We start from the raw sequence: 25,329 nt of genomic DNA on the forward strand, positions 1-25,329 counted from the left end.
CATTCTCAATTCATTCTGATTAAACACACAGACTAAACCAGGTAATTACAAATACATGTGTTGGGGACTTTTTTTTTAAGTTTGCAAAATCGTTCCCATCTTTAAAAACACTTTAAAAAAAAAAAGTGGAATTACCAACACACAGAAACAGATGTTCCTGGTAGTTAAATGTCGGGAATTCAGACTCCTTGTCTGGCATCACCTGGTTTTGATTCAGTATTCATTGTTTCAGATTAATTTTGCTTAAACTCTGTCCAGCGCTGGAGAGGTAAAACCACACTTCCACCTTTGGAAATGGATAACCTTTTCCCTGGATAGACCTTTTTCCCCACAATGAAAAATAACTATAATAAATAGTTCAGAACACTGTACATGAACATGTGCACACACAGACATATTTACACATATTTACGCAAAATGACCTGGCAGGCTAATGTCAGCATTTCAAAGAAAGACAGTGTCTCATTCTACAGACCAGAAATAGGACAAATTGTGGTATAGCAGGATTCTCCTCCTTTGGCTATACTAACACTTCTTAACAGTTGTATCTTACTTCTGAAAGTTTCATTTTGCCAACTTGATGCTTGCACTGCGATCAGTAAACATGGAAGAATTCCGTTCCAACTGTGTTTGCACAGAATTTCCACCAACTGCCACGACTGTTGATTTTCAAGCTATTTGTTTCCAACTAATTTGCCAGCCCAAGAGTTGGCCCATACTCCCCTTTATCCCCTAATCTGAAAACAAATACACACATACAAAACCTCCCCATCCAGGCTTTTCTGAAAAGGCCCTTTTCCTCACATGGAATAATGCTGAAGTCAACCAGTATCTGCCCACGTGCAGGAATCTCTCTCCCTTGTGCAGATCTGATTGCAGCATTGAAGTGCATGCTGTAAATGTGCCAGATTTATTAAGGGATGTATAACTTTTCTATTCAAATAGCTATTTAGTTACTATAGGCAAATTTTTGAAGAACCTTCATTTTGCTTCTCTTATTTGGGAAAGCATATATGCACAGAGAGAACTGTCTCTCAGACCTGACCAGATTCACAGTATAATAATTCAATATTTTACCACAAGATCATATTAATGACAGAAAATAGTCATTTGAATTTTAAGAGTACTGGTTCAACTTTCTTATTAAAATAAACATCAATATACTGTGAGCCTATACCTAACATGATAAACAAGTACATGATTTTAATGAAGTAACACAGTTCCAAGCTGGCTCCTTTTACATGATTATTTAATGTGCCCTACACTGTCTGGTATGCGATTTTGTCCACTGCAAGTATTATTTATAATTTAACAGGTCATTACAGCTTTAGTGTAATTGTGGGAATAAAAGCACATAAAATGCAAGAATTTCAAAATATATTTTATGGCTCACATTTATGCAATAGATTATTGCGTTTAAAAAGTACTACAGAATGTGCAAATCAGCATAAACAAGCACACATGGCATGGGGAACTTGCCCTGCAATAGCAGCTGGGTTTGACAGGCAGAAGTGCCTGTCCTACTGGATCCTTACCAGTCTTACCATTTGCTGCTCCTTCCCATATATTAGTAGCGAAAAATAGCAGTAAAGATCAGGCTTAAGCACACAAAGCTTTGCTGACACGCTTTCTGTTCACATTGCAGACTGTTAGATTTGGGGTCCACATTCAACTGAAGAAAGGTGCGGCTCAAGGTGCCAGCTAATGAACTGAGCCGTGCTTTGTTCACACTGCTGGATCAGTTGGGAATACCTGCAGGTATTCCCAGCTGATTCAGGCACCACAAACAGGAGCTTGAGCTCATTAAGATATTGAGCATACTCAAGATATATCCCCTTCTGCAAAACTCTAGAGCTCAGTATAAGTCTTAATTATGTACTTCTGTACCAGCAAAATGGAGCGCCCAGGGTGAACTGCATAGACAACACCTGGGATAACACTGGACCAACAACGTTCTGTTGCTGAAAAGGTAGCAATCACCGTCCAAGGGCTTATAAACAGGATTATGGACTGCTTTACATAGGACTGTTTATGTATGGGGTAAGATTCCCTGCCTATTGGCACTGGCAAGGCCTTGCCTGGAGTACTGTCCAGCTTGGGACGATGCACTTCAAACAGGGCAAATAAGGCAAATAAGATCTGGACAGAACACAGAGAAGGGCATCAAGAATAATCAGAGGTCAGACAAGCACAAGCTGTGAAAAGAGACTGAATGAACCGAGACTGTTTAGCCTAAAGAGAGAACACAGTTGCCTGAAAGATGACATAACAGCATCCAAACATGTAAGAAGCTACTGCAGTGAGACAGTCAATGATCATGTCCATGGGATTAACAGGTGAAGTAATGAGATCAAACAGCTCTAAGAAAAACTGGAAACAGATGTTAGAAAAAAACTTTTTAAGGATACAAACAAATTGTCTAGAGGCACTGGAAAATCTCCATCACTAAAACACAGGTAAAGCAAATATAGGAACGACAGAGGTGGAACTGATCATGCATTGAGAAATGGAGCTGTTGATTTCCTGAAACTTTTCCTGGTCTCTGTCTTTAGGTAGTGACCTACTGCACTACACTTCCAGTCGGTGCTTTGTACAAAGTTCCAGATGTAGCTAAAACTATGAGTAAGACTGGATTACAATTTAACTTTGCATTGATTTTCCTGTGAAATAGTGAGGTTATACAAAAGGCCAGAATCTCAGACTACATAATTCAATTTAACCTCACTACCTTGAAAATGGATTAATTCAATGAAATTGGGCTAAATTACACCATATGGGAATCTCACTCAGAATCTATGCCACTGATCGTATTTCATCCTTCTCTTTCAACTGACAAGGAACATCAGTCTTAGGTCAGAGTCTTATCTTAGGTCAGAGTCTTAATTCTCATCCACGTAAGCTTTACTCTTCAAATGACAGAACTCAGAAACTTCTGTTTGCCCTCATGAAAATTCTCAAAAAAATGGGCTCTATTTCTGTGGCCTCTTATACCAGGACACATATTTGTTAATAGTTTTGTACATCTTCTGTTTCTGAAGTATTAAATCACATTTAAGTATTTGCTTTCCTCTGACACCTCCAGCTGAAACTCAGGGTAGAGGTGTCTTAAAGAAGAAAAAAAAAAAAAAAAGAAATAACTTTGAAATGTCAAAGAGATGATGAACTCTAACATGCCAAAATACAATGTCAAACACTGCAACGTCACCTTTGATGAATTCTGAATTTCCCCAGTTTAGTAGGAAAGGAAGCATAGTTGTGAACCCAGATTTTTTCAGGGTCTGCAAAGCCCATGGCATTCAATACTCTACCACTGCCAACCAACAGAGAGAGAATGAACACCTAGAGATTACTGAAATCACAGTGGCATAAACGAGGGCTATATTGCACTGAATGCTAGTGCAAAAAAACAGCAAAGAATTTTTTGAAAATTCTAGCAAAGACCCATTAGAAGGCAAAACACATTGGGACTTTGGAAATTCCCACACTGTGTCTAAATGCAGCACTCCATACAACGATATCCAAACCTTTAGATGTTTCTGATAAAGTCATACCAATCACTGAACACTCAAGGCTTATCCAAGCCACTGTTTACTGTGTGAAGTCTATCTGTGTTCATACAAGTTAGCATGAGAGAAGCTACATCCTGAAAACAGAAGTGCCAAGAAGCATGCTGAAGAGATGTTCAAGCTGCCTAGCCAGGCTTAGTAATCTGGGGCACTGCCAATGGGATGCAAACAACCCTATATTGCATCTGGTCTGATTCTGCACTGAACACATGACTCTGGTATGTTTTTACCACCCACCACTGCAGAGTAGGACGTGCTAAGTTCTCAGAAATGTCCAACAAAAAAACTAACCTTAGTTGACATATGTATTAAATTTAATTCTAGCCTAAAAACTAGGCTTGCCTGCATCACAGCATCTGATGTTAAGAGTCAGGTTTGCTGGCACAGTCCTGGTCTCAATGGATTGGTCAGCATAGATTGAACCCAGCTGTCTTCAAAATGTCAGGTAAGTGTGATATTCACATACAACATAAACTGCTGCTATATAAACAAGCCCTAACATTACACATCTCTTAAAAGCAATGTTGGACCAGTTACATACTTGTTTTATCTGAGCAGATGTCAGCATCTGCTTTAAGTAGAGAGAACTAAACCATTTGTGTTCCTTCCTCATCCCCAGCCCCCACCCTAGTCAAAAGTGAGGAAGAACACTGAATGTCAGATTTTTCAGTGGCATTTTATACCAGAGCAGAGAGACAGATGTTTCAATCTGGGCAGCCAGTCTCTTTGCTAAGCTGTTCACCCTTACTATTAAAATTGATTTGCAGAACAGTACATTGCAGCCAAAGCAAGCAAGGCAGTCAGTAAAGAGTAGGCTGCTCACACATGTCTTTGTACTTTGCCAAGTCAACTACTGAGGAATGGGTCATCTTTTGTCAAGCAATTGTAAGGAATCAGTAAAGAAATAATTTGTGGTTCTGGAACAGCCACGCTGACAGATAGGCCTTCTCTTGTCCTTTTATTTTCCAACAGCAGTGTGCTCCATCCACTGGTCTTCAACCAAGCTCTCATAATAATAACAGAAAATAATGAAAATGTCCTGGTCAATCTTAAAGGCTTATGCTGACAAATTAAAGAAATCTTTAGAAAGTAAATGTATAGACACTGAAGCAGTGGCATTTCCAATTAAATCATACTGAACAATTCAAACATAAGCAAAGAACAGTAATTCAACAAGGAACCAGGCCAGGGTCAGAAGTGAAAACTACACTATGTCATGTGGTGATTCTCAAAATATTGCAGACCACTTCTTAAAACACAAGATATTTCCCAGCATCACACCTCTCCTGTTAGTCCTCTCAGTGTCCTCAACTCCTTTTATTTTGCTCTCCTCACCTCAACATGTCCAATTCATTCTGTCTTCTTGCAGAGAATCTTGCAGTCAGGGACGCAACTTTTTCTGGTTTAAAACACCCCAAAAATCTACTTCTGTTTGTGAGACCTCTGAAAGCTCTTGGATAAGTAACCTATATATTATTTTAAATGATAATAATTACAAAAATCTAAAGTTTTAGTTCTAGATACCACTCTGGGCTCTGGAGAAGACCATGCAATAGAAAGCATGCCACAAAGTATTTGCACAAAAGTAGCTCAAAGAAGCTTCAAATAGGTCGAGGTTCCATTTTGTTGAATAACAAATGAAGAGCTGTAAGGGAGAAATCTTGCCAACAGACAGGGAGTGGCTGTATCAGATTAAATTTATATCTGATACTTTAGAAATCTGGTGCCAAATTCCCATCTCCATTCATAGTTTACATAGCCAAAAGAATAAATGACACCCATGGGAGAAATATTCTCCATCAGGAACTGTGCGGAGATTATATAGCAGCCTATACTGATCTCTCCTGCAGGCCTTGGCATAACGTCTCACCAAGGATAAGAAATGAGGAGAGATACTTAGCTCTGAGCTTGCAAGATTGCAGGAGCTGCTACTACAACATCATCCTCATATTTGGAACTATATTCTAGTGTTGGAAATATTATTCTAGTGTTGGAAATATTATTCCAGTGCCTTTAGCGCACAGGAAGCTGTGTTGCTGGAGCAGGTATAGAACAGCTGGAAGGGTACTGCTAAAAGTTCTAAACAGAGAGAAATTTAGGGAGGCTTATAGCCTAGACAAATGAGGAGGGATATTCGCCGAGAGAACAAAAGATAAGGAACACCGAAGCAAATGTCAGGTTTTACTCCTCAACCCAAGAAACAGAAGGTGTCATGTCAGAATAAACATTTTTCAAACACTGGCAGACTAATCTCTTGCCCTCAGAGATGAAAGGAAAGGCTGGTCCATTTTTACAAAAGTTACCAGAAAAAAGGACAGCCTAAGTTAATGGGTAATTTTGGGAAGCACTGCCCTAAATGGTTGGAATTTGGCAAAAATTATAAGCAGAAGAGGAACTAATAGTAAAAACTTAGAGACACCTTTAACTATCAAACCTAAGTTTTCTCCCTTCAGTTGGTTTATTTTGAAACTTGCATTTTCCACACCGCTGAGCAGCCACACTGCTATGCCACTCATGACCACAGGGGTGAAAACTGCAGGACTAGGCCACTATAATTCACTTTAAATAGGTCTTAAATATTTAGTTTGGTCTGGGTCCAGGAGGCTTCTATCTTCCCTGAGGATGAACAGCACTGAGAATGTCAGTGACCTTATGAGCCACATTTCATTAGAATTAAATTAAAGGAATCATTTGCCTTTCTTTAAGGTTCTATTTCCAAGAAGTGAACAACCTTGTAAGTAGTTCTTCTGAAGATGAAATAAAGATGTCTGTTGTTATACAACCTTCTCCAGAAATATTACTGCGCAGGAGTGAATTACAGCACACGTACTCGCTATGCATTCCTTCAGATGCACATTTGTTTGTGGAAGAATGGGCCGTATGTATTGGCACATAAGAACTTCATCTGTCCTGCCCACACCGTACCAGTTCACTAAACAGATTTAATTTGCAGTTTCCTCTTAGGCATTTATGTTTGGAATTTTGGTTTTAATAATAGGAATCTCTTGTATATATACACACACAAAAATAACAGCTCTTTAATGATGCTAAGTCAGACAAATGCACTTTCTATGAACATACTGTAGGAAAAATGTCCTTGAATATCTCAGATACAAAATGCCAATAAATTGAATTTATGTCTCATTTAATCTGCAATGGAACAGTTAGTACTTAGAGGGCACATACACTTCCCTTAGTCCCTTTCTTCCCGAGAAACTTTCAGATGCTGAAAATCAATTCCTTTTGTCTCCTTGTTATTCATCTGCTACACATTAAGGAGAAACTCTGGGCATTCAGTGATCCCACAATGGTCTTTCATCTCCAGAGAAGCCTGGTATGAATTAAAATCTTACGGTCCCTCAAATTATGGATGCATACTGCAGCATGCCACTGACTTATCCGCTCATGATTTTTGCCAGTTCTTTCAGCATGATGCAGCTAGCTAATTTGAATCTTTCAACTTAAGTCACTCTTCTGCAACACTGCCATACAGTGCTTTCACAAAAGTGTACAGAAATATGCATCCACACAGAACAGGGTACTACGCATCTATTCTTTTTCCAACTTCCTCCACTATAGGACTTAAGAATTAGTTTTAATATCTTAGTACAAGAGCAATAAGTAGCTTATAAAAGTATTGTTCTATCATTTCAGTGGCCATGAGAAATGAAGACTATATACAAGACACTTATAAATAACATGTAACTGATATAACTTTTTTGTTATGTCTGTATTGAGGGGCAGTTTTAACTTAGGACATTCTTTTTCTGTAACGAATATTTATCTAGAATGCTTCAACACTGGTAAAACATACAATGCTCTTTCAATCCCAGCTCCTGGTTATTCACGCTGCTGTATGTCCCATACCACAGGAATTCAAGGCTTCCACTGTTAGATTTGAAAGTAAATTTGGGCTTAACATGCTTATTCCTATTATACTCTTTGTTGCTCTTTCAGTCTATTTTTCTTCCTTCCAAATGCTGCTTGCCCACTCCTCAACTAAAAATATTCCCTGCAGCCAAAGTAACACATTCTAATTAAGGCAACGTACACGTTCTGTCCTCCAGGAGCTTCGTCTTTTGCATTGTCTACATCCAACACATTCTTCAGACAAGTTTCTAGCTACCTTACTCTATAATCTATTAAATGACTGTTTCTTTGTTTACATTAAATTTCACTGTGAAATATTTTCCAACAACCAACCTTGTTATCTATTTAATATTGGTAACTGAAGAGCTTTAAAATAAAGCTAATGAAAATCTAAACTAGAACAGAAATACATGCATTATATGTAGCCCTGAACATCAATTAAAAGGTGAGGCTGCAGCTCAAGTTCACTAGCTGTTTTGGGCTCAGCTAACGATGTAGCCAAGAAAATCTGGAGCTCAGCACGTGCCTGTAATACAGGCCCAAAGCAACTGGATAAGCAGTTAATAGCCTGCACTGAACACAGATGTCACATCAAGTGACATCTTGATTAGGCAGATTAAAGTTGGCTCAGGTACCCCTATTTTTCACAGCCACACTTGGTTAAGGACTGAATTACCCCCCTATGCATCATCCAGTTTCCTGCCCCACTGCATTGTTTGCAATCTCATTTCCCCCAGCGTGACAGTCTGATTTGCATTTTTTTGTCCTTAGACAAAGCCGGAGAGGACGGAAGGCAAAGACATCCACGCTCGCCCATCCCAAACAGCAGCTGTTTGTCTAACTTCGTCAGAAGAGGCAAACTGGATTCAAACTCTGACAGGGAGAATCCCCTCGCAGAGGCGTGTTAAGGGAGAGCATTTCGACAGAGCGGCCAGGGCAGCAACACCTCACCTCGCTTGAATCTTCCTGCTGGTTGATAACAGCTAGTGCGTCCTCCGCAGCCTGTCGCTTGGCTTCGGCAACCGTGCGCTCCATTTTAGCTCTCTCTGAAGTGATCATGTCGTGAGCTTTCCGTTCAGCCTCCGACACTGCCTTCTGCAGCTCTGCCATTGCCTGGCGCTTGACTTCATTGACCGCTTCCTCTGCAAACAAGAAATTGGGAGAAATCTTCATCAGCATAGTAAGTTTGGTACAGGGCTATGTAGGACTAATGCGTGAAAGCTGCAGATACTCTATTATACTGTACGCCTTCATTTTGAGAAGAAGGACAAAGATGAACTTGCTTCCTCAGGACCACCCAGCTGTTTCTGTACTTCTCCATCCCTGGAAGTTCTCACAAGTCTCTAGCGCCCATGGTGGATATTGGCATTTTGATTCACGGTTATTACCTCTTCGCACCCAGGCACTTCTGATCTCTGGTTTATATTTCTGTGACTTTTTTGAACAGTTTGCTTGGAAAATTGGTTTTGCAGAGCACCAGATTAATGAATATGTTTGGCAAGAATTATTATTCAAGACATATTATTTTGGACTTTTTCAAATTTGTATGTTTAAGCTCTGAAAATTTAGAGCGAATTTAGAGTCATCAACAAATTGTTCTGTATGTAAAGAATAAAGACATGCTGTAAAGAAAGACTCAAGAATTTACTTTAAAAAATTAAATCATTGCTGTAATATCTTTTCTTAAACATGCAATTTTATGACCCAAAATTAAAATTTATTTATGCATATTGTTTTGACCTATCGATCTCTACTTGAAACCAACATTTACATTGTGAAGAAGCTACTTCCTGATTCAGCAGAGCTCTTGAGAACAGCAAAGCCAAGACTTAAGTCACAATTAAAACTGAACATGAGTAACAACTGCTTTGTTAAATTCAAATCTTACCATTTTTTTTAAATAACTAAGTCAGTATAAGCACTTTCTTCTGTATATACTAGTGCCATACCTTTTATTCCAGAAAACATGAATTGTCACAAATTAGTTATTTGGGTTTTGATGCAGGAAGAATGCAAAGATTTTACTAATGATCAGTCTTTTAATTGACAACTAAAACAAGTAATTTCTTTTTTTTTAATTAACTGCTCTAATTAACAAGGAAACCATCCTCCCCCTGAATTAGTTTATCTAATTTTCATCTTTATTCAAAGCAAAATGACAATGATTAATTGAAAATTTAATAAGCAGTAATTATTAACTTGGCAAACCTAGTACCAATTAACACTCTATTAAAACTAATTATGACATGTTTCATTCAAGTGTTTGCACTTAATTGTTTCACCCACTTAAAAACCACCTTAATTAAATGTTCTGTTTAATTAAAAGCATAGATTTCTAATAAAAATGTTTTACTGTAGATTAAAATGTAAGTATTACAACTACGTTATGGGTTTGAGTTTTAGACCGTATTACATGCATTTGTGTGTATGTACACATGCATACACATAACTGTATATACAGATACCAAGTCAATAACTGGCTTTAATGTTTTAATCTCTCAGAGCTCTGAATTTGTTATTTAAAAAAAAACATAACAGGAAGTCTTCATTTAAAATTATTATTGCATATTGCCAAATTAAAATTACAAGCAAAATCCTGATTTTAATCTATGTACTGACTTAGACTGAATTAATTAAAAGGACAGAAGAGTTCCATTACTCTGCCTGTGTGCATGTGAGTGTGTGTGTCTGTGTGACATATATGTGTTCCAACTGAAGTTTTCAAGAGGGGAAAAATTTAGAGATAAAGCTTATGCCTTTATTTTTATGAGGCTGAAAATATGCCTTATATTACCCTACCATAAATGTTGTTAAGGGGAAAGCCTCAGGAGAGGAAAATATCATACCCTTCAACCATACAGCCAGGGCTTAATTTACTTTGAATATTCAAGGTGAATTAAAATTCTATCTAAGTGGCAATCCAGGACAATAATTTTTGCTTACGATCAAAGCTGCAGCTAGACTAATTGTGTATGCAAATCAGGCAATTTATATTTAAATTATGCATTCCTATTCTAGTCCCACAGGCGCACACAGATCAGCAAAGGGAATTGGTAGGACATTTGCAAGGTGCTTGAATATTTATTACCAACTGCAAACATTCACTGATCGCGAGAAAAGAAATATACACAGGCAAACATACAGATGCAATTTTATTATCATTTTCATAAAAATGAGGCAACTTAAATACAGACCTTTTGTGTCTATGAACTGCAGTTATTAACAAAGTGGATTTCTCTGAGAAAATCCATATTCTTGCTGATATTTGCAATGAATAGAATGATCTTTAAATGGCATGATGCACTTTCATTACATCATATAAGCTTAGTCTTTCATGGAGATATTTGCAGTTCTTTAAATTGCCAATTCTAACTATTATTTTAAAATGAAAGGAGAATATCCCAACATTTTACAGAGACTTCTAATTTTATAGAGCTTTTTCAATCCTACATAACCTACTTCTTTCCAATCCAAATTGCAGGTTATATTCTAACTTCTGCATTGCGTAAGTTTTGTGCAAAGCTTCTGAGGGTGTGAAGGTATTAAGAGCGCTAACAAGGCCACATGCCGAGGAAAAATGAAAGTTATTTTTTAATTAGCATAAACTATGGATTGTACTTTAGGATTTCCATTACTTTTGGCAGCAGAATTTGTGTAGTGATGTATTAAATGTGAAAAAAAAAGTTCAAACACATTCAGGTTTTTTACTCATAATGCAACATCATTATTTCAACATCATATGAACTCAGGACACCCAACTTACTAAAAATAGACAAAATCTCCTACTACTGATTTTCTTCACATTTTCTTAAAATAAATGCTTTCAGTATCTACAGATATTTTATAGACATTAAAATGCAGACTTTGCAGTTTCAGATAAAAATAAAAGCCATAATATTTGTGCAAGAAAAGTTATGAATGACACTGAAGGAGATTTTATTTGCTTTGACAATGCTGATGGAAATAGCAAGACCAAGAATAATACTGGCATAGAATACTACTTCTTTTCCAGAAAGAAGAAGAGTGATTAGATTCAAACAACAGAAAACATGAAGAAAGAAGCTTTAAAACAAATTGTCTATCCTCTATTTTCCGCGAATGCGAATCGTTCTTGGCATAAATTCCCTTTGTCTATGTAAGTGTCTTTCCAGGAACACAATTGAAATCTTCCTTTGCTTTGAGTAGACTAACGCATGAGAGAAGTTGCAGTCAGCAAGCTGTTATGTAGGACAGCTTGTATGGAATAGGTGTTACTCAGTGTGATTAGAGGTCCTTGGAGCTGACTCAGTAGAGATACTCAACTCATTATTCACTGATGTATGTAGACTGGCATGACGATTCACCAGCCTGCTCCTCATCACCTCCCTCACATCATGGGCATACTGATGAGAAAGGAAAGATGCTGGGCAGAAGCGAGGTAGCGTAGCAGTGCCACCAAGACATCTGTATCATCTTGCTCTCAGTCACCAGCAAAGAAGGCCACTAGGAGTTTGTAACAGGAATTATCACAGCCTCAGGCCCCAAACTGCATGATCGTTTTCTCAGAACTACCCTGGGATGTGCATGGGCTTAATTGTCTTTGTACATTGTCTTACTATGGCCATTTCACACCTGTGTGGTAACTCCAGTGCTTCCTTCTGGAGTGCCACAAGAAGGAGGTCTTGCTTATTGATAGGGGATGGCTGGAAGATGCAGTCCCTTCATGACACTGAAAGAAGCTAAGAGAGCATACCAGAGTAGAAGCTAGGACACTATTTTAATCACTTAATCTGCTCAGGTTCAGTCTATAGGCTCCTACTTGACATGCATAGGCCAGTAGCCTGGGATCCCCTCAGTATTTAATACAGAGAAATAGGTATTTCCAGAGAGCAAGTCATCCAACCTAACATCTAATCCATCTTCTTCATGTGCCTGTCTCTCTCTTGATTACTGGGGGACCTTAAGAACTTGGCTTGGACTCTTCATCAAGATGTCTATAATTCAATGAGATGAATCAGGACACCGGTGACTTTCCACTGATTTACAAAACTGAAGTGGTTTACATGGCTTTAATCTACAAGATGCTGCATACTATGTCTTTGCTCCAGCAATCATGAAAGCATGTGCTTAACTTTGCATATACTGTGGTTGAGTCTACAAATTTCCAAAAGTTTAAAGTGGATCACATGTTCACATGATTTACTGCCTCACCTGATTTTGAGGTTGCTCATTAGCTGTTCTTATGCCAAGTTCTTTCAGTTCAGTGGATTCAGCTTCCCAATCAGGCGTTTAGGGCTTGATTCAGCTGTCTGCACGTTGGTCTTTACGGCCATTTGAGACACCAAGATATCCATGCAGAGCTAGCAGAGACGATGCAGGACTTGTGAGAGATTTGCTGCCTTTTTGATGGGCAATTGCAGGCCAGGCAGGATAGTACAGAGCATCTCAAATGGCACTAGACACAGGTACTTATAGAACTGAACTGCACCTTTACCGCCTTGAACTGATTACCAAATGGTAGATAATGCCAACTTCAGTGCACCCTCCTGAAAATGCAGGCCAATAATTTATAAAAAGCAGTATGCTTTCTGATGTTTTACTACTGTTAATAACAAGCCACAGGTATGCCTCCTGTAGAAAATCAGACTTTTTTTATTCTCCAGTTCACAGATATGCTCAGTTAACCCTGGGATTCTCATTTAAACCCACATTAACATGACAGTATAGATTAGAAATGAGACCAAAGCAAAAAACTGCTTCAAAAACCCCGAAGTGTTCATAAACGTTCGTAAGATCACAGGCTCCTTTACACTATCATTTGTGGACAAAGTCTGAATGTATATCCAATTTCATAACTCAGGCCCATAGCTTTGGTTAAATTGTATTGCTAGCTTATGAAAAAAACTTTTTTTCTTCCATTGTATGGGACCTTGGAATTATAGATCACCTGTTACGTCAAACAATACTAAAACCTGGATATTGCAAGAAAAATTAGGTTTCTGAAACTCAACTGAATAATGGTGCTTTCAGTGAGATTTCCTAGGACTGCATATGTTTTCTTATTTTTCATTTAAGATGTTAACTAACTATGGGAAACCAAAATATAAAAAATGCATTTGGTTATATAAAAGCATTGCATTACAAAAGCTACAGTTCCCTTGGACAAAAGAAAAAATTCTTGATTAAATTAGTTTGTTATTTACCATGTAAAGTGCAAGAATTCCAGAAATATTAGTTTTACATTTTGACAAATACAGACTTCAAAGGATGAATCCACCTTACACAGACAACATAACTTTTTGTCTGCTGCAAGAATATGCCAGCATAACATTTAGACAAGGGTGCTCTGTATTTAGTTTAATATACCAAATAGCAGCAGTTACCAGAGTTTTGATCAGAAAGCATCAAAACTGCTGCATATTTGCCATTTAATCATTAGCTCCAGCTCAGAGAGCTGCAACAGCCTTCATGGTTGCACAAGGTGCTCAAAAGCTCTCCTTTTGCATGGTCAGGACAGACACTTCCACAATCAACCAACAGTGTGTGTGTGTGTGTGCGCGCGCGCGCGCGCAAGTGTGTGCAAGAGAGAGAGAGGGAGGGAGGGAGGGAGGGAGGGAGGGAGAGAGATGAACAACAGAGGTTCAAGAGCTAACTCCTGGCCCCTTGGAAAATAAGGAAGCCACTATATCAGCATCAAAAGAGCAAAGGTTTTGCTCCAGAATGGCAAAAGGATCCTCGCCAGGGAACTCGTGTGCTCACACAGAGTTTCAAAGTGTTGAAGAAATCTCTGCACAACCCCAGCGTCTGCCCATGGCACTTTTCAGCCTCTCAGATGATGTTGGGAGTGCCAGTACAACCACTGAGAGCAGCTGTGGAGGTGCAACCTGGGCTACTCCCTTGAAAACTTAACAGGTTTACGAGCACAGACTTCACTGCTGGCTGACAGGCACAAAAACTTTTAAAAATTAAGAATTTTTACATTACAGATATGAAGATTTTCTTCAGCAAATATACTTAGGGGTATGTTTTCCTCCTTTGGAATTAACTAGGTAAGAATCTTGAAGCTTTAAAAAAAAAAATCCCACACAGAAAATCTTTTTTAAATTGCTAACAGACTAAAACTTTAGCATATCAAGTTTCAGCTTGAAACCATTATAACTCCTGAAAATAGGGGTACTTAATGGAAGTACTGATAGCCCCTTAACTATAGCAGCACATGCTTCTATTATAAAGATTATTTCAGGTTCTGATCAGTTCCAGTTTAAGATTATTAAATACAATTTCTTCTTGTTACTGCTAGGCCCTTTCTTTTTATTCCTCACGTCAGTGCATTAACAACTGCACACAGCTGCCAGACTACTAAGCTCATGTTTTTAAACAATTCTTACCAGCTTTCTTCCAGATCTCCTCTGGCACATATCCAGAAGCAGGCCTGTGAAGGAATTCCCGATGTGATTCTACAGGAGGAGGGGGTGGGGAGGGAAAAATAGAGAGTACCGTAAGCAAAGCTTGGTTGTTAAACAAGGCTTAGAGAAATACCCTTTCCCTTTGCTTATTGGTCACACAAAACCATGTGAATTTTTTCTTTACACAAAATGAAAAGGACGCTGTGGCCATAATTCAGAAATGTCACACAGACCAGATCAATAGTTAGGACTCAAATGACTCATCTTAAGCCAAGCAGGGATTAGTTCGCTTTAGTTTTATTTTACAGTGTTTTAAGTGAACTCTATATGACAGTTTTCATGCTTTTAAGGCTGGCTTTGCGAGACCAGCTGAGAGAGTGACAGTCTTCATCCTTTGCAATTATGTTCATGAAAAGAAAAAAGAGTGAGGGCAAAAGTCCGCATTTGGCACTTGGGGTCTGTGAAAACAGAATGGTTACTGATGAGAGGAGATAAAAGCCACGATGTCATTCCAGTGATCAAATAAGCTTTCCGTAGGAAAAGAAAGGGGTGTTCTGTATGTTCAGAGCTACGCTTTCCTATATTTGAGCCCATGTTGGCAACGTAGCTGCAAGATTTTGAGAAACAGAACCTTTAACTTTAGGTTAAGCTCCTAAATGCATATTCCAAACAACCTTACAAGAGTTGAAGTTCATAATTCATCCATATATTTCAAGCACATTTTGACAGTTTTTTTTCCTCCCCCCCCCCCTTTATTTTAAGGGTTTACCCTCTGGACCTGAGCCTACAACACTGAAATAAGCAAGATCCTTCACACTGACTTCAAAGACACCAGATCAGACTATACAGAACAAAATTCACTTTGGCTTGAAATTTAGCATACAGGCTCTCAGCAAATGAAAAACTGCTCTTTTTGAATAAGTTTTCAAATATAATTTTAAAACTGTTCGACTATTTTTCAAAGTAATACAAGAGAAATTTAAAATTCAAAGGTGAGTACACTGCCATGATTATTATTGCCTCTGCAGCAGAAGTCAATCGTCAAAATTAAATTACTTAGTTTATTGCCAGATTACAGATAGGCTCACAGTTTATGTCTTTTTAGAGATTTTGCTAGAAGTTAAACATCCTCTTCAATGTCTGAGTTTGTAACACAATAATGTATGTATACAATTCTTCTAATATGCATTTTTACTAAAAATATTAATTTTTATATATTAAATTATAACTTGGTCAAAACATGCTGTTTGGATGAAAAAAGGCTGAACTGTTAGGTTTCACAAATTGTTTTTGAAACCTTTATACGTGTGCAAGCAGTGCTGTTTATATACAGTACGCTACAGAAACTCAAAAAAAAATGTAGAAGATGATGTTTAATATTGCGAATGTAATGACTGTAATGTTTAGCTTGCTTAAAATGTCCATGGGTAAACAAAGGTGGATTTGTCCGGTGCAGTTTTAGCTACTCAGAGAGAGAGTAGGGAATCTCTGCATACCGCTCCACAGATAATGTACAATTTCTGGCACATGTATTTGGAGACACTGACTGGGTGGACTGAATCTTCCCATCTGACAGGCGTGTGTGTGTGTGTGTGTGTGCGCGTAAGATGCTGGAAAACAGCTAACTATTTACATTGGTTGCAATCAATATGACAGAGGACTTCAGACCAGATCCTGAAAATGTGGAAATTCTCAGCATCATTTATCTTGTATGATTCTGGAATCTACAAATATTATTGTGCAGCCTTGGAGGTTTTAAGAATTATGGGAACAGTTACAGTTCAACCAGCGAGACAGCACAAAATGGTGTTTAAAAGCTTGGGGAAACTTAAGGTGAAACATTAAAACATGTTTATTTGCTTTTCCTGCCATAACTACAGTCAGACTCAAAATGTGACAACATAAGAGTTTTGTTGCATCTTTTCTTGTATTTTCTGTTAAATTCTTCCATGTGTTATTTACAGTACTACCTACTACAAGGGGATCACAATTCTGATTTAAGCCCTCTACCATGATACTCAAAAATAGAGAGATGTGGAGATGATTTTTGGTACACATGACTTTCCAAAAATGGAATTCAATGACATAAACGACCAGATTGCCAGCTAATTGTTGAAATTTCCAAAACATAAGCATCAATCAAGCTCTTATTCCAACCACAAATTATTTACATGAGGAATGAGATCCTCTGCAAGAAGAATTAAATCAAAACTTGTGAGAGACTTTCCCATGGTTTGGAATAGAACACAAAAAAAAGACAAGAAGCACTTATGAAGATAATAAAGAACATATTTTCCAAGCAAGAAAATATTATTAACATGGCTATTGTTTAGTCAGTGATGATGAGTTCACAAAACCAAAGAACAATCATCTTCTTTAGGGGACTAAACTACAGGACATGACCAGAGGATTTAGTTTTTATGCTAAGGTATGCTTCAGATGAAGAATCACAGAAGTTGCTCACTGAAAATAAAACTCAAAAAAATCTTAAAGATTTGAAAGTCTAGCAACAAACCCAAAACAACAGTCACAGAATTTGAGCAAAGTCCCTAAAACATTAAATGTAAAACCAAATGAAAAAAGCCATAGTGAGAATGAATGTATTCTACTAACTGAATGACTGCAGCACCCAGAAGACAAAGGAAACGCTGCCTGAAAGCAGAGAGAATGAAATCAGACAAAATTAGGAATCACCTGAAGTGACAAGGCAGCTGACATTGAAAAGGATAATGGAAGAGGTTTTACATGTCAGACACAATACAAATGTTTGTTAATGGTGAAAATGCAACAAAGTCATTACGCAGAACAAAGGGAACAGGATGTTCAATACTGAATTTACTTGAAATTCATCATATGGCATGGTTTAAGAGCACTAGTTGATAATCAGTTCGGCTCCTATTGGGCTACACAAAATAGTCCATCAAAGAAAAGAAAAAGCTTATATACATCAGAATAATTGGTACTTGCCTACAAGAAGCATAAAATAAAAGTAATTTTTAAATGTAAAAAGTTTTTGGAATTTTCTGTTTTCATGTCAAATGTACCTTTCAGGAAGAAAGTCCCTGGACTGGCACATAAGAATAAAGATATAAAAGATAAAGAATAAAGATCAGGAAAAGATACAAAAAATTTGATCTCAGTTTCAGCCCTCACATTCTACTGAATAGCAGGGAACAATATATACATTTTACAAAATAGTATAATAAAAAAGACTTTTTATTCCATCCTGGACTTTTTTTTATAAGAAAGAAAACATCCACAAAAATATCCTATCATCACAATATGGTGCGAGGTTCTATATAGGCCCTGGTATATTCATTTCAAGTACGCATTCAACCACAAGAATCATTGACAGTCAATTGATCAACCAGGTTTCTAGGGTTCAGCAAGTACAGATACCTTGTAGTTCTTTTGATTTTGAGATAAAGAGAAGAGGTGCTGCAAGTACTAAAAGAGGGAGATGTGAATATAGGTCTGGGAAGTGAAACTGAGACCGAAAGCTAAGACCAAATAAAGGACACAAACTCTCACATGATAACAAGGACCAAAATCAAAAAAAAAAAAAAAAAAAAAAAAGAAAAGAAAAGAAAAGAAAAGAAAAGAAAAAGAAAGACTTGAAGGAAAAGATGTGTTCAAAACTGTCAAAAAGGGTAATCCATATTTGCAAAGAAGGAACACAAGGTGGGCTGAAAATATGAAAGAATGGAGGTTTTTAATCACTGGACAGTGACATCCAAGACTATAATAACAAAAGAGTAAGAAAAGGAGATGAACAGTTGATCTTTTGAGGATCTTTTCCCATTTATTGTATTTTTCAAAACAGAGGCAGTGACAAAAATATCCTATATGCCATAGTGAACACTGGGGCTCGAGCATAATAAAAGCTACAATGAAGAAAACATCAGACAGAAAGATCTTATGTCATCTAACCAGACCTGAACTACGGATGATTTCATATATGAAAAATACATGCTTTTGTATGTGTTTATATACTTTGCATGCTCATATGCAAGTTTTGTTTTACTCTACCCTGTAATGAATGTAACATCATTGCTGGGACACAGGCAACAAACAAAAAACTCACAAGAGCAATCAATATTAAGTTTTGACTGCCTTGCTTATAACAGGCTCAGAAGTGTGCCACTCCAATAACTCAAATATATGGATACAAATCTGAAGAAGTGTAATAGTGAATCAGACTAATTGGTTAAATGGCGGAAGGAAAGAGGGGAAGGTGCGAGTTTCCATTATTTTTATGCACATCTTTGCCTTCCTCTCCCCTGTAATATATTTTTATAGCTATTCTAACACTTTGAACACACATGAAATTGTGGTCAAAGTACAGTTTGAACTGGTCTGTTAAAAAGAAAAAGAAAAGAAAAATCCTGCAGGTACTGTATTACTGAATCGTCTCCGCCGTCATCCCCAACCAAGATCAAATTTCCAATAACTGGCAGCCATAGTTTTTTTTCTTTTATGCCACCTATGAGTTATTTTGCTAAGCACCGCAACACCAAGTGTGGTATAAGGAATGGATAAAAGTTATCCTAGCCCCAAGGAAATCAGAACTGAATACTGTGAATACAAATACTCATTTTTGCAGCTGTAGTTCTATCTAATAGCATGCAATTCAGTATGCCAAAATCTAGCCTGAACCTCCAGTGCAGCTAGCGGATTAAGAGCAAGATTTAATAGCATCAGTGACCACGATTACAGAGGCTTTACATTCTGGAATTACAAGTAGTAAATGTTACTGCGGTATTCACAGCATTCCTGCTAGCTCATGTTGAGAATACCACACATATCACAGCAATGCTGATTATCTGCAAATGGCAAAAGAGAGATTTTATAATTGCAGCATGTACAGACATGTCAGCGGGAATGTCCTGGCTAACAGAGAAAGTATTCGGGTGACCAACCTTTGATAAAATATAAACTAGCTCTAAGAGGGTTAACATTTAAAAATGTATTAAGAAGTGGCTAACCTATGTGTTTTTGACAAATTCCTATGTTTCGGAGAATTCTGGCTTCCTGCAGCAAAACCTGCAGGCATTAGCACTCTTCAGTTGGAGATTTCAAACTCTATTTTGTAAGATTTCCGGTCAGATAAATTCAACAGATACAAAATATCAACATCACTGCAGATCTTCTGATCTACACCACTTATCTAGAGACACAGCTGCACTCAATAAGGTTATAGATCTTGTTTATAACCCACAATGTTGAAGAACCCTCATCTTTAATTTATCCGACTGTGTGTATTTCAGTATACATTGTTTGATATGTGTAATTATTCACTGCAAGGATGAAAGTTTCAGTCTTGTTGTAGTGTGTAGTATTGAAATTCTTCAGTAGAAATGGAGAAGTGAGATGATGTATTATTCGCTTCATAGAGCACCACAGTCTATCAAGTGAATATATGTAAAGTCTGAGTCATTTTTGGACTTTCATAAACATGTATAATTCTGACTAAAAGGAATGGACCTATCTTACCTTCAACACGCTCTTAGAAAATAATGATTTTTAACCTGTTGTAACTGGCTGATGCATGAATTGTATTACATTACATTAAAACTAATTATCAAATATCTCATTCGATTTCTCAGTTAAAAATATCACCAGAAAAATATTGAACAGATACTCTGAACTGTCAAACTCAAAAATCTCTTGCAGGGATGTCAAGCTAAAAGAAGCACAAAAATCTTTTGCAGAAAAAAAAGGTCTACTGATTCAAAATGACCAGCATTTTTTTCAATTTCTTATGGATCCAAACTGCCTATGCTAAATTGCAGTTCACAGTATTTCAGTGAGAGCATAATGTTTACAGTGAGAACTTCTGACTTCATCGATGCTATTTTAATCATAAAGAAAAAGAAACAAAGGCACAAACAATGTAGCCATATGGCCCCCTTTTTTTTCCCCCCTTGCTAGTGGAGATGACAAGATGGTAATTTTTAAAGGGTGGATTACCTTGTTAAAAAAAAAATACAAAGAGGAATCACTGACATTTAGAATCCTTGCAGCAAAAAGCAATATTTACATGCTGTGGCACTTTAATTAAAATATTGGAGGAATTTTTCAATCCTTTTCCCTCCTCCCTTCCTCCTCACTTCAAAAATAAAATAAAAACAACAACAAACAGTGTCTTGAGGCTCACAGACACAGCTTCAATTAAATTACACTTGAATTTTCAGAATTTTCATTTTGTTACCTAGATTACTATCAGATTTAAGGAAATATAATGATTAGATTTCCTTAAACTCTGAAATAAGTATCTTGTGCCTTGCCTGTCAGATATAAAGCATTTCTTATCAATATTTATGATTGACTACATCACTGAATACTACGCTGGTGACTACATCAATGAGGCATTCCAAGTTACATGTCCACGAGTCTAGGGAAGTAGTTTTTTAAAGCCAACTAACTAAAAGGGGCATGTTTAAATTGAAATGGACTCGCTCCAATCAGTTAAACTGTATCCATAATACTGCAGACATAACTGGAGTGCCATATAATGTCATATAATGTTTCCACAGGCTGGGTCATTTGTCTTTTTAGGGAATAAGACTTTATTGGTTCCAAGAATTCATCTTGACAAATACACAGCCAAGCAAAATGACAATATTTTTCTATTTATTTGCTCTTCGCTTTATCAAGAAAACAATTTTTTTTTTGTTATGACTGTCTTTCTTGGATTGTGTTATCATCTATAAAGTTTTGATGAATGGTCTTGAGTTTCAGTTTCTTTGAGGAAATTATGAAAACTCAGTTTCTTTTCACTTTTCTACTTACAAACTACATTAAAAAAAACACACACAAAGGAAAAAAAAAGGAACAATGGTCTGGCTGTTTTTGTATTACAGCTTTACTAGAGATGGGTGGCACTGCTTTTGATCTAGGGGTTTCCTCACAAGTGTTTTTTCAGAAGCAGCAGACGTGATCAACATTTCAGATGTCATATTTATGAGTCTTTCTTTACATTACATTTAATACTATTCATACAAGCCATTACCTGAACGCTTCTTTCTGAGAAGGGCTTCTCTAGAGACTAGACTTATTAGTGAAGCTTGGAACAGCATTTCCATAACCCCTCCTTTCATTGCCTAAAGCTAATTTATAATCCCACTGGCTTAAATCATTTGGGGGGAAAAAAAAAAGAAAAAAAAAAGGTTCATCTGTTATGAAGGGGCACTAAATATTACAGTAAGAGTTCTAATGATGTACCAATAGGAATATGGAGAGCATATTAGATTTATTTTTCTATTTCTTTATTTGCAATTAAATAGATTTTAGAATTACAAAGCTATTTTTGAGGAGAAAAGGAAAACACAGATTTAAATAAAATTTTGTTGCAAAATAACATACATATTCAATTCTGCTAATGACCACAGTTTATGATGATCTCAAGCAGAGGGCATTTGATATGGCTTTTTTTTTTTTTTCCGGAAAGCTAAACATTAGATCAAGAATCATAGTTTGTTGCTCTCTTCCAAGGAACAGAGAGCAATTAAAAGACACCACTAAGACATGTTTCTGTACCTGCCATCTGCCATAAAAATAAGGGGATGGGAGAAGCAGGCCTACATAATACTAAGGAATTACAGGAAGAACACAAAACAAAAGCTTGTGTTTATAGAGCAGTCATCTTAAACTAGTTATGAGCATTTTGGTACAAGTGTAACTGGAGGTCCACATGCAGTCAAAGTCATCTACTTAGTCTGCTTCTTAAGTGGGCTTTGCAGCTTGAACTGAGTTCTGTGCAGCTGTAACTACAGTGCGAGCAGTGCCCAGGCTAGCTCAGACCTGGGAGTATTAAGTGTGCCCAGCAGCAGACATCCCAGCTGGGGTATTTCTTTCTTATATTGAAACAAAGTACAGACAAGAAGTGCCAATATCTTATACCTCCCTTCATTTCTTTAAAACAGACATTTTCCAGGTTAGGTCATTCTACTTGAGAAGGTTAAAGTTAACAGTCCAGAAGCACCTATAGTTTTGCTTAATCAACTTGGCAGGGAAGGGAGAGAGAAGGGAGTGAGAGCCAATGCATTCATCTGATTGCTCTACCATCCCTACATTACATTCTGTTTTCCCACTCCACCACCCTCATACATTTCTGAATGGAAAGCAAATTACCAAGCATCACCAAAAACTCCAAACCATTTCACATGTAAACAAGAGTACTAGGGCATAGAAGTTATAGTTAATCAGCACGAGGAATGCTTCATCACTGTTAAGGAAGAAGAATCAGAAGAACAAATCTGAATTTCATCTAGCACTTAGCTGAGCTGATACAAGACTGGTAAACAATTTTAAGGGAGGATACTGTACCTAATGTAACTGGATCTGGATTCACTGGACTCTGCTGTCTGGAATGACTACTGCTGCTGTTACCGCCTTTTTTTAAATCTTCTGCATCACTGTACCGCCGTATCCAGTAATTAAGCTCCTCACGGTCTGCTTCTTGACATCGCCGTAGTACAGTGAGAGATCGCCTAGTTTTTTCCACCATGTCCATTATACAATTTAACAGCTATTCACAGTGGTGGAAGAGAGAAATAAAAAAGAACACTTTACTCACAAACCGACAAAAAAATAAAGAAAACATTAACGTGCTGAATGCCTGAGTTCTAAGAGTGAAAGGGTCTCTCCCTGTTCTTTCAAAAATATATGGAAAATTCTAATATTACTTTAACAGAACAATCCCTTTCTGTTTAACTGGTGATCCTAAACTGTACAGATATGGATTTCTGGGGAAAAGGGAAAGAAAGAGGACGACAAGATTGAAATGAGTATAGTCCTACCACTAGTATGACATGGCACCACAGTAGTCCAGGATATCTGGCACAGAACTGTTACCTGCTAATGTTATAAGAGCTAATAAACTCAAAGAACAAATACAAATAACCATTTTAAGGATGAGGGTCACGTGTTCCAAATCCAGGCTTCAGACAGCAGCCTCCCTTCCTCATTTGGCGGTCTATAGCAATTAGGATTCTCAACAGGCTTTTGAACAGCAAGGGCCAATATGAGCTACCTAATGGGGAACATCAGGCTTCCAAATTTAGTCACCAATGCTTTCAAAACTTGTCCTGGGATGCAGATTTGCTTTAAAGGAAAAAGTTTTAAATCCTATCCTTAATAGATGATATTTAACTCAGTTTCTCTTATCGCATACAGGAGACCCTTCAGGCAATTTTACATAAGAGTACATATAGTCCTTACGTGGTCAAGGTGTTTCCACTCTTCTGCCCATTCTCTGTCTGTTAGCCTGTGATCAATCATTTCTTCTTGACGTGTGCCATGCAACCCTGCCAAAAAGGAGCAAATCATGTTTACAGTGTTGGTAGTCCTCTAGGGGGAAAAAGAAGAAAATAGAGACTTGAGGATATATGTGGCAACGTATATGTCATACATATACATGCATATGTACACATGTGCACTTTTAGATGCACATGCACACAGAAGCTAGATACCTATGATATTCATCTGCTACTAAGCATGCAAATTTTTAAGGAAGGTTTCTGCAGACGAAGATGGCACGTGTTCCTTACAATCAGAAATATATGTTACTTCAAGTTTACCCATCTCAGCCCAGATATGTAAGAACATAACTAAACACAGGTATCTCCTTGAATAATGAAACTCAGTGATAAAAGGAATATACAGAATGTAAGTATATGTCTTATTTAAAATGTTTTACTGTATCAAACATCTGTTTTGCCACTGTTCTATTCACTTAAACTAGCTTACCTCAATTCTGGGCATAGCTCTAGTATGGGTGCTATAACAGCAATGGTTGCTTTATCATACTACAATATACACAGAATTAACTAGCATCATCTTTGGATGCAAAGGTAAAACTTTGAAGATTTTTGATAACAAATGTAATGTCAGATTCCTTAGCAGTCATTATTCTAACTCACTGGAATTAATTCTCAAATATATTTGAAAGAGTTATGATTTTACAGTCATTCTTTTTTTCTGTGGTTATATTGAGCTCAAACTTTCCTGAATTTGAAAATTAGCCTTATATGAAGAACACTAGGGAAGTGATGGAATTTTAAATTTTTATCAGGAATGAGCAGTTACTCCAACATTTAAAATTAAGATACTCTCATCCTGACAATACCTCTAATACACTTTGAGAATTTATTATTTATTTTTCAATTCAAAATAAATCATTCTTGATCTTGTATCAAGAATACCACTATAAAAATAAATGGATGCTTAAAAACTTAGACCTAAGTTCTCTTTAGAACTTTTCCCCTCATTAGATCGCTACTATTTTACTATTTACTGTCTTCAACATTTGTAAGTTCTGTAGGTCATAAGATGATCTGTTAAGAATGGACATAACCTTTTCTGACTATATAAAACCATAATTAATGTATATTTATTTCATTTGAACTACCTGAAGAAGTGAGCAAGACAATATCTGATAACCAACTGTATCAAACACTAGCTGTACTTCAAAGAGCTGAAAAAATATTAGTATAAACTTAATGTTA

General features: G+C 37.1%; 1 protein-coding gene across 4 annotated transcripts in view; it reads right to left on the minus strand.

Annotated features, from left to right (window-relative positions):
• RUNX1T1 (RUNX1 partner transcriptional co-repressor 1) overlaps positions 1-25,329 on the minus strand; it is a 116,552-nt gene that overhangs the window by 4,957 nt on the left and 86,266 nt on the right. For 3 of the 4 annotated variants that reach the window (XM_013956902.2, XM_013956901.2, XM_067290283.1), the window contains 4 exons: positions 24,044-24,129; positions 23,150-23,351; positions 14,804-14,872; positions 8,388-8,578 (listed from right to left, as the gene is read on the minus strand). In XM_013956902.2, the coding sequence (XP_013812356.1) occupies positions 8,388-8,578; positions 14,804-14,872; positions 23,150-23,351; positions 24,044-24,129 (548 nt within the window). The remainder of the gene's footprint in view (positions 1-8,387; positions 8,579-14,803; positions 14,873-23,149; positions 23,352-24,043; positions 24,130-25,329) is intronic. The other variant, XM_013956903.2, reaches the window with a different exon arrangement.

Source organism: Apteryx mantelli, chromosome 2 (assembly GCF_036417845.1).
Source record: "Apteryx mantelli isolate bAptMan1 chromosome 2, bAptMan1.hap1, whole genome shotgun sequence".
In the NCBI taxonomy this organism is placed as follows: Eukaryota; Metazoa; Chordata; class Aves; order Apterygiformes; family Apterygidae; genus Apteryx; species Apteryx mantelli.